This window comes from Mytilus edulis, chromosome 1 (genome assembly GCF_963676685.1).
Source record: "Mytilus edulis chromosome 1, xbMytEdul2.2, whole genome shotgun sequence".
Taxonomy (NCBI): Eukaryota; Metazoa; Mollusca; class Bivalvia; order Mytilida; family Mytilidae; genus Mytilus; species Mytilus edulis.
This window is the reverse complement of record NC_092344.1, coordinates 72,358,056-72,369,446: the sequence shown is the minus strand read 5'-3', so window position 1 is coordinate 72,369,446 and position 11,391 is coordinate 72,358,056. Positions and strand designations below refer to the sequence as shown.

The window sequence follows — 11,391 nt, the reverse complement described above, 5'->3', positions numbered from 1 at the left end:
TGTAATAAGACGATATGAAAGCTCAATATAGAGCTTATGTTTTCTGTATACTGATTATTCGTCTATATAAATATTAAAGCTTTTGTACTAACATGAGCAACACGACGTTTGCCACATGTGGAGCAGGATTTGATTACCCATCCGGAGCACATGAGATCCCCCCAGTTTTTGGTGGGGTTCGTGTTGCTTAGTCTAGTTTTCTACGTTGTGTTTTGAGAACTATTGTTTGTCTGTTGGTCCTTTTCTTCTTTATGGTGTTGTCAGTCTATTTTCGACTTATGCGTTTGAATGTCCCTCTGGAATGTTCCGCCTTTCCTTCATACATACATCAAACAGTCTACTAAATTCTATAAAAGTCAGGGCCCTTTAGAATTTTTTTCAAAACGAATGACGTCCATGACATTAGTTCTATATTCACTTATGTTGTAATATTATAATCTTAAGTAGCCTACGTCCTAATTGGATTGTAAACATTTCGTTATAGAGAGATGCAATTGAACTTTATAAAGTGTTTATGTCCCAGAAAAACGGAAGAGTGTCCACTTAATCATGAGTACCAATAATTATATATATATTAAGTCACTGACATCATTTTAATACTTTAAATTTGGAAACGTATTTAACGAGTAAGTATCTTTTGTTGAAGTTAATTGTATATTTAGTTTTCAGTTTTCGAATTACTCAAACATAATTTTATTTTTATAACTTAAATGATTTTGTGAAGAATAATTTATATTTTAAAGTTTTAGTCTTTTCAGATATTCAGGAATTGGGTATCAATGCTGATCAACTTATTTTGACCTTTTTAACCATTTCGATTTGAATATCACTGATGAGTCATGTGTAGACAAAATGCGCATCTGCATGGTCCATGTATAAAATTTTAACCCTTGTATCTATGATGAGCTATTAATCGCACTTTTTCATCTATATTGTCAAAAAAATAATATATTACGTATATACAACAATTTAATAACATCGCAATATATCTGTCATACAAGTGAGAGGTTTAGCGCTATAAAACCAGGTTCAATCCACCATTTTCTACATTTGAAAATACCTGTACCAAGTCAGAAATATGACAGTTGTTGTCCATTCGTTTGATGTGTTTTGTCGTTTGATTTTTCTATTTGATTAGGGACTTTCCGTTTTGATGTTTCCTCGGAGTTCAGTATTTTTGTGATTTTACCTTCTGATACTGCATTGGCAATTGTCTGTTTTCCCATAAATGCCTTTGAGTTTTTGTCACGGCTGTCGTGTTGCTGTCTCTGTCACATGAAAGGCATCGCCTTTTATTGATATTCATAACTTTTTTTATGTTGTTTGGTTGTTTTCTATCTGACACACACTCCGTACCTTATGTTATCAACAACTCAGTTGGTACTGAGACTAGTTTCGGCAGAAGAAATTGAACAATCATATACATAATTTGTTAAGGAGAGAGACCATCAATTTGCAAAACAAATTGACGCAGTTAAGTATAAAACAACTATTCCCCTTTTATTGGTTGTTTTGTGTTCAGTATTGATCTGATGAATTGAACCTATTTCAACTATTTTTACTGATTGTATATAATGTTGTTGAGTTACCTCGATTGGCGTCTGTCATTTCAGAATCGCCCAAAGGACTAAGGGTTATCTCATTATTCGGACACCAAAATGAAACTAACGTGATTTCATTGGTTGAATACATTATGACCGTTTTTAACCAATCACAACGTTTTGCTGCACGCTAAAAACATTACCAAGGATGCATTAGATTCTGAAACGGTCAAATGTCTTGAAAACCCAATACCTCTTTAACAGCAGCACACAAATATCCAAAACAGAACCAAATGGTTCGAATAGTCGGATTAGTCGAATGAGTAGGAACGTTTAATGAGGGGGAATTTGGTCTAGTATGCAAAATACAACATTGTAACATGAGATACCGTGATCTACTACTGAAATGTAATAAAATCCTTTATTATTCTTGAAACATACAGGAACAAGAAGAATGAAGATAACAATTGTTTTAGGATTAGTTTTCCTGGTTTTGGCATCAGATTTGGTGATGGGACGGCCAGCGGAAAGGCAAAAGGTAACTGCAACAGATATGCTATTGAAATGTTCAATCAAAACAATCATAATCATCTGAGAGAAAGACTGTAGTTGAAGGCGTAGAAAAGAAAAGAGAGAGAGAGAGAGAGAGAGAGAGAGAGAGAGAGAGAGAGAGAGAGAGAGAGAGAGAGAGAGAGAGAGAGAGAGAGAGAGAGAGAGAGAGAGAGAGAGAGAGAGAGAGAGAGAGAGAGAGAGAGAGAGAGAGAGAGAGAGAGATGAAAAGAAAACAAGCACCAAAAGGCAGATATTCCTTTGCATGGTTAAAAAATCGAGTTTGGATATGAATTTTGTAAAAAGAATACTACTAATATGTTGCGTATGATTAAATTATATTGCGACTATTAATGAACTTCTTTCTTAAGGTTTAATGCGTTAAACTTACACCCATACAAAATGTGATTTATTTCTCTACAATCACGGCTGGTAATCTACACACGCAGAACATTTGGTTCTGCAATGAAAACCGTGAGAGGATTTTCCGGTTGTGCTTGAGTGGAGTAATTGTCACCGTTTCAAAAGGTATGTACATTTCTAAATCTCAATTTTCTTATTCAACTGATCAAAATATTGAAAATCGGAGAATGCTATGCTGTGGTGAATACTTTAAAGAACAGATACATGTATCATTTCCTGTTGTACGTAGAGTTGAACTCCTACAAAATCAGTTGTCCCACGAGAAATTGCCTAAAAAAGTGACATTTCAATTTTGAAATGGTTCTATTTACAGACCTACAAGTTCAAATTTAGTTTTTTTTCGTGCAATGGGTATGAATGTTGTTTTTGGCGGCGTGTGCGCTGTCCTGTGTTGATAGACGTCTTAATAATTCCAAAAACTACATTTTTTCATGAAGTCATGCGTGAGGGGATCGATTCTGATTGAGGACATCGTGAATGCGTGAGGGGAGGTACAAATCATATCTTTATATTCAAGCTATGAGTCGTTGAAGCTTAGGGAGCTACCATTTGATTTTTATGGGGGGGCTAGGATGAAAAATTTTGTCCTGCTTTTTTTTTTTAGTTGTAATCTCTGTCCTGCCTTTTTATTTCTTACTCTATTCGGTCCTGCCTTTTTTTTTACTAGTTTATCCTGACTTTTTTTACACAAATTGTCATCCTGCCTTTTTTTTTTACCAAGTTGCTCATCCTGCCTTTTTTTTTTACCCAAAACTCCTGTCCTGCCTATTTTTTTCAAATTTCATCCTAGCCCCCCCATAAAAATCAAATGGTAGCTCCCTTACCTAAATTTGGCTACATTGTTCATGAAAAAACACATATGTGAGTGTGAAGGGAAACTTCGCAAAAAAATCAAAAATTGATATTATGTTCATTCTGTATAAAAATGTTCAAATTCATAGATATTAAAGTTTTATTCCGCTAGATAAGCGATCACCATCGATTTTAAATTTAGAGTATCAATTCTCCGAGATCCGCCATCTTGTCTTCTTTCCCGATGAATAAAAACGATATGTCTATAAACCACAAAGAAACAAAACTACAGTAACCGATGTAGTCGTAATTGCGTGTCGATATCTTGTCAATCGTACGGTTGTTTAATACGACTAACTAACTTGATACGGAAAATATTCTTTCTTTTTTTAAATTACCATGGTCTGTTGTTTTTAAACTGTTGATATTGGAATTAGGTGAAAAGTCAAAGTTGAAATCATAAATAAGTGTTCTGTGAAAATTGTTTTCGAAAATCTAATTTGTTCATAATTCTTTAAAGTAATAAACTTTTTTCAAATATATTTTGATCTTCCCTTATCTGATCACCAGCATGGCTAAAGGTATTACTTCCAAAGGTATTGTGAGGGGTGTGAGGTGACACGTCCAGGTATTCAAGCGATTTCCTGTCGGGCTTGCAAGTTCATGCATCGTTTCACTTCTGCAGGTATTGATCAGTGTACACGGCTGATAACTTATAACTTATAACTTTCCATTTTGAACTATCAGATGTATAATATACAACTCTGTCTTACTTGTCATTACTAAACTCATACGCTTGTTTATAAATAACATTTCTGGTGTAAAGAATATAATTCATAATATATAAATAATACCCAAAAAATAAGATTTGATGAAATTAAAATCTATTTGAATATTTTTTCCAAGGGTGAATTTGGGAAAATGTAATATATAGTCATTGTCAATAGTGAAGGACAGATTGGAACAGACCAGAAATATTGATTTAAAAAAATGTACGCACTTGCCGACGATTCGTTTATACGACTGGATATAAAGTTACGGAACTATAGCGCAATTTAAAATATATACGTGTATACATTGAACATAAGAAAAAAACATATATTTTGAATAAATAGGGGTAAAAGTGTTGTAAATAGACTAGCCAACGTATGCCAACAGTATGTAATCATCGAATGTCGATAGACTACAGTTGTATACCAAAAGAAGAAGAGAACCAATTTGATTTAAATACAAGTCGATGTATAACTTTTGCTTTGGTTCATTGAAGCTGTGGACCTAGGAAAATCACAGATTTATATTTCAATAAGATTGTTCTCAAACAAAGGAAGGAATTCGTCATCACAATTGTTATATATGCCACTGGACGAACACTAATTATCCCCAGGGGATGTGAATATTTTGCTGGGAAACTTTTGAGTATCAAAGTTTCAAATTAATTTCGGGATTTATTTTCTTTCTTGGTATTCAATAACCGAAAAAAGAATAAATTACTTGTTCGCTAAATAGGGATATTCTTGTCAGATAAAAGAATTTTAGTTATATTTAAAAAATAGGGAAATATGACATTAAATTGGTTCTGTCTTTTTTTAAAACATCGTTAAAACGATGTGTGTCTAAGGTGAACGCCACAAGAACCCTGTAATACTAGTACGAGAGTATAGCATGTAAACATTCCTTCTCAATAATATGGTTGTATTGGAAAACTTTTCATACAGATTGACAACTCATTGTCCGATATGCATGTAATATTTGCCACATGACGCCCATAGTTCTTTCTACCATCATCACCTTATTCCTTGATATTGCTGTAAACATCGATGGTTCACACCCAAACAAAATGGGAGTAATGAACCTTCAGAGCTTCTCCGTGTTATACACTTGTGAAATATATAGACGAAATTTCTGTATTGAAATGAATCTACATCTCACAAACAGGATTTTCAAATAACGATTTTGAGTAATCACCTTACAAACCAATATAAACGAATGGCAAGATATAACCATGAAGGAATTTAGTTTTTGTCAGAACTCATCACTATATCATAAACGTATACGTATATATATGCATACAGTTTCAAATATCAAGAACAAGCGTTCGATGTCGATAGTCCCGTTCTCTAACTGTTCAGAGTTAGACATGTCACTTGTTCATTCTTGGAAAGCCTTCATATTCCCCGTCTAACGATGGGAACTCTTTCTGATTGTGTTGACTATAAATGCTTGTATGGTAATTCTGTCGTTTATCTGTACAAGCGGTTGCATTTCCTCTCCTTTCCCAACAAACAAACGAACGAAACGCAACTAGTCTGATTTCTCTGGAGCTCATCCTCAATGGCTCTTATACGTCAGGAAACTTACATGTATACTAATAATGATTGTTTCATGAACAACGATGTATGAACGAACTATTATAAATTCGTCAATATCTGTAATGCATGACTAAAGTATAACTTTTATTACAACTACTGTATTACTTATTTGGATTAATGACGGCTATCATGTTCAACATTGCACAACTATTATCATAGAATTTTAAAAAAAATCCTCAAAAATCCTCAAAAGATATAATGCCTTAGCTTAGATAATTAGTATTCTTTTCACAAAAAGTTCGTGTAAATGATTGTCAAATGAATTTAATTATGTAAGAATAAAATGTTAAAAAGAAACTAAAAAAAAATTATGCATGTTGTATGTTGTATTTTTTTGTCAATTAAAAACTTTAAAATTGCAATAGTTTTATTAGCATTTAAACACAGCCAGATTTGAATACAAGTTAAGAAATTCCGGTAAAGTCAATGATATCAAACAGATGTACAATGGTATATCAAATTGGGTAATATTGCATTTAGTTTTTATTAAAGATTAAAACTACTATTTTTTGCTTCATATTTGAATCTTTACGCCAATTGCCGCTAAGAAAGTAATCAAAAATTGTTTCCTTTTATTTTTATACACTTTAGGAATTACGAATCTGAATTTTATTTTCAATTAATTTACACAATTTAATTATTGTATCTTTATTCTCATCGTGTATTTAATCTTAGTGTATTAACATCATGACAGCATATACTCTAATCCTTTCTATTTATCCTTTCCAAATAACAACATTTATACCTGTGTACGGTTCATTCAACCTATGCCAACATTTTGAAATTTAGGTATAAAATTGTGTGAAAAAATGTTGGCATAGGTTGAATAATTTGTTACAGATTAAGTGTTATAAAAACATAAATTAATTAGGGGCTAATCAATCTACAACCAGTTTAAACCTAGCATTGATGTTTACTCAATATACAATTTCTTTTACAAGTACTAGTGAAAATGTAGGTAATTGTGTGTGTTGAGGATCTCTATTTCATAAAGGAATAAGTTTAAAATTAGTATAATGAAATTAATTCCAACACATTCAGAGAATAAGACAAATTTCACTAATATGATTGCCTCAAAAGTCATACTGTAACATATGAATTGAAGCTGCATCTGCACAAGCAGCTGGTGTCATGTTGTTATCCTTTAGTAAAATTTCAAAAAACGAGACATAGCGATCCTACATTCCGTCGACGTCGGCGGTGGCGGCGTCCACAAATATTCACTCTGTGGTTAAAGTTTTTGAAATTTTAATAATAACTTTCTTAAACTATTCTGAAATTTTAATAATAACTTTCTTAAACTATTCTGGATTTCTACCAAACTTGGACAGAAGCTTTTTTATGATCATAAGATAGTATCCAGAAGTATTTTTTGTACAACAAAAAATCCATTTTTTCTGTATTTTGCTTATAAAAGGACTTTTCTGCCAGGAAACATTACATTCGCTCTGTGGTTAAAGTAATAAAAATTTGAATAACTTTCTTCAACTATCATGGATTTGTACTAAACTTAAACAAAAGCTTGTTTATGATCATTAGATACATTGTAGTATCCAGAACTAAATTTTGTAAAACAAAAAAAATCCATTTTTTTCCGTATTTTACTTATAAAAGGACTTAGTTTTTCTGCCAGGATACAATACATTCACTCTATTGTTAAAGTTTTTAAAATTTTAATAACTTTCTTATACTATCCTGGATTTGTACCAAACTTGGACAGAAGCTCACAACTCAATATATAATGAATAAAAACAAACACAGAGTACTTGAATTTTCTAAACTACCCGTAAAACAAAGTAAATAAATAGTGCAATGTCTAACTGGAAAGTTGCTGCCTATAAATGAACCAAAAAAAAATTTTTTTTTTAATTTATTTAAAATTTTATATTGCAAAATTAATTTGATTTAAAAAAAAGTTTCTGTTGAAATATGTTATATTTGTATATTTTGTTGCTTGTTAAAGTATGTTTCATATTTAATACAACAAAATAATGAAAAAGAAATAAAAAAAATTGCACAATTGAAACATTTTTTGGTCTCTTTTTTCTCAAGTATTATTATGTGATTAATTTTATAAATTTAGTCTTATTTTATTTTTATAATAATTTAATATTTATTTCAACTCAATTTTGCTAGTATCAAGTGTTCTATTTTACAATTTTTGTCTCTTTAGAATTTGTTTATAATTCCAATTTTTACTACAACACAATTTTGCAAATACTTTATTTTTGTTTGTGAATTTTTAAAGAGTAATACATGTATTTAATGCTTAAATATACTGACTGTATTTTACCTTTTATTAATTAATAGTTGTTATAACAACACCTATTGTATTTTGTTTGTAGGCATAGGTTGAATATATTTTTATCAAATGTTGGCATAGGTTGAAGACACCCTGTGTACGCTTGAACTCACACCTGCGGCTAAATAGCTACAAGGTAAACGAATTGACCTCAAGCCGAGAAATATACAGTGACCTTTACAAAATAATATACACACTCTGCTCACACATTAGTTGCATTGAAATGATTATCAAGACAATAACGGTAAATAGAACTGAAATATTTTCAGTTCAATATCAGTAAAAATGTTCAATAAATATTTTATGAAAAAAATCTCAACAATAATTAATTAAATTTATTCATAAACATTTACTAGAGATAATTTTATAGGAGTTTAATTCAATCAATACAAAACGGTATATATATGCATATTCACTTTCGTTCATTCTTATATTGTGGTTTATAACTTCGACCATTCGTCAGCTGTGCGCTTTTAATTACGTATATTGTCGATAAGCTATAAGAGTTAAACAGATTTTATTTTTTCCCAGAATTCAATAAATCGGGCTAATACGTCACGACCCACTCGAGAATTCAACCAAAAAAGTTACAAATACTTGATTTTCTCCGTTATTAGAAGGAATATAAATTTAAAACTTTGCAAATGTGTTTTTTATGTTAAGATGAACATAATTAGATGATAAGTAAAAAATCGCGGAATTTCCCTTTAGTTTATGAGATTGGATTATGAAATAATTGTAGGAACCTAGGTTTAATAATATGTTTCACGAAGAATAAAGACAAAAAATGTTGTCAACGATTTTGTTTTCTTGCTACAAGTAAAAACTAGACCGATTATTTGCCCACATCTGCAAATTTGGAGACAGATTTGCAATTCAATAGTTAGACTTTATTCATATAAAGAATATATAATTGGTGATTTATTGTATAAATCAAAATATTTAAACAAATATCAAATTTTATGTTTTTAGAATCATCTTTTTTATTTAAATAAACTATTTTAGGGGAGATAACTCCTTTCATAAATGTGTATAACATGAATTTTCATTAAGCTTTTTTCAACTGATTTTTACAGTTCCCAGAGGGTTTAGTTCACTTCGAGGGCGGGGATAACTTGTATCTCAATGGCTTTTTGTAGAGAGTCAATTTCAGTCCTCTTTTCCTTTTTCTTTTGAACAATGGCATTTTCTGAAATTGAACAAACAATTTTAATATAGTTTGATTTCATTGAATCAGTGATCAGTTTACGTCTATTAAAGTATAAGGATAAATCTGTGCTTTTTAATCAGCATTGATTTGATCACATTTATTCATTGAGTCAACAAAAGTCACAAAGCCAAAGATTAAAAAAAAAATGTTTGTACTTCCCCTCACGCATTCACGATGTCCTCAATCAGAACCGATCCCCTCACGCATGCCTTCATGGAAAATTGTTGTTTTTGGAATTATTAAGACGTCTATCAACACAGGACAGCGCACACGCCGCTAAAAACAACATTCATACCCATTGCACGAAAAAAAACTAAATTTGAACTTGTAGGTCTGTAAATAGAACCATTTCAAAATTGAAATGTCACTTTTTTAGGCAATTTCTCGTGGGACAACTGATTTTGTAGGAATTCAACTCTACGTACAACAGGAAATGATACATGTATCTCTTCGTTAAAGTATTCACCACAGCATAGCATTCTCCGATTTTCAATATTTTGATCAGTTGAATAAGAAAATTGAGATTTAGAAATGTACATACCTTTTGAAGCGGTGACAATTACTCCACTCAAGCACAACCGGAAAATCCTCTCACGGTTTTCATTGCAGAACCAAATGTTCTGCGTGTGTAGATTACCAGCCGTGACAATTGGGTTAGAAATCATAACGCTTTATTTTAATTTAACTGTTATGTTTTCAGAGATGGGATTTCTTTTCAAGAGCTCGTAATGTCTTTAGTGATTTAGGAGATAAGATAAGGTAAGCCTGTTTTGTTCATAGCAAAAGTGGAATTCTGAATATATGTAACGGAAATCTTGTAGCTGTATATATAAATTGTAAACGGTCTTGGCCTCGAAATATTGCGGATATATCAAATCAATATTGCCAGCAGCATGAACATCTCCATTAAGTTGGAGTTTGCATAAAATACATGTTTTTGTGAAACTTATACATTTTGTCGTTGTAAGGGTTAACGCTTTGCCATTTTCATAAATTGTTATTAAAAAAAATATGCAAAAGTTTGCCTGCTGCGTTTTAAAGTGTTCGAAATTAAACAAAACAATCTTGTATTACATAGCGATCTTCAGTTTCTCAAAAAGTGTTTTCATACAATTACAATACCTTAATGTTTTGTTGTACAGTTAAAACACTATTCAGAAAATCATCAGAATCGTGTTGTTAATTATAGTAATAAAAAACAGTTCAATGCAAATATTAGGAATAGTTTTTTCAACCTGACTCTTGTATTGAAACCGTTCAATTTGCAATTTCAAGGCATCAGAGTAAACATATTTTTTAGTGGTTTATCATAGAATGATGTAATTCATTTCTATATTTAAAGTGATGCCGCGGACGATGTTGGTGACTTTGCTGAAGGAGTGGCAGACCGAGCCAGAGAAGGCATTGTCCATGCTGTTGGTCATCTAGAGGACTTTGGTGATAAGGCAGGCGACAGAATTGGTGAAGCTGCACAGAATGCCAGAGATGCCATAAACAACTTATAAATGTTTAGAATATCAATCCATTGACAACTTTCCTGTATTTTTAATATTACATCAGTTTAATTAAATATAATGCAACCAGATTGCTCTTATTTCATTACATGTCTAGGCCTTAGAACAATACTTGTTTGTTACATGTGATAAGCAGAAAATACTTTTTGTTACATAATGAGTAGAAACATTTTTTGATTACATAAGCAGAAAATACCTTTTTGTTAAATAAGCAGAAAATACGTGTTGTTACATATGCAAAGCAGACAAAACTTTTTTGTTACATATGCAGAAACTACTCTTTTTGTTACATTTGTAGAAACTACTGTAAATTCAGAAATTATTGCGTGCATTTATTATTGCGATTTTGTCATTTTACACTTGAATGCGATTTTAATTTTTACGATTTTGAGAAAAGTCAGGCCTAATTCAGTTAAAATATTACAAAATGCGAGTTTTAATTATTGCGTTTACAACTCAGTCGCATTATTCGCAATAATAAAAACCTCGCAATAATTTCTGAATTTACAGTACTCTTTTTGTTACATTTGTAGAAACTACTCTTTTTGTTACATTTGCAGAAACTGCTCTTTCTGTTACATTTGCAAAACTACCCTTTTTGTTACATTTGCAAAAACTACTCTGTTTGTTACATTTGCAAAAACTACTCTTTTTGTTACATTTGCAGAAACTACTCTTTTTGTTACATTTG

The 11,391-nt window shown here is 31.3% G+C and overlaps 1 protein-coding gene across 1 annotated transcript; it reads left to right on the top strand.

Moving 5' to 3' along the window:
• Positions 1-515: 515 nt before the first annotated feature.
• On the top strand, positions 516-10,771 carry LOC139489559 (uncharacterized). The gene is made up of 4 exons (XM_071276122.1): positions 516-626; positions 1,985-2,079; positions 9,887-9,945; positions 10,529-10,771. The coding sequence occupies exons 2-4, from the start codon at positions 1,996-1,998 to the stop codon at positions 10,689-10,691; spliced, it is 306 nt and encodes a 101-aa protein (XP_071132223.1). The 5' UTR covers positions 516-626; positions 1,985-1,995; the 3' UTR covers positions 10,692-10,771.
• Positions 10,772-11,391: the final 620 nt, after the last annotated feature.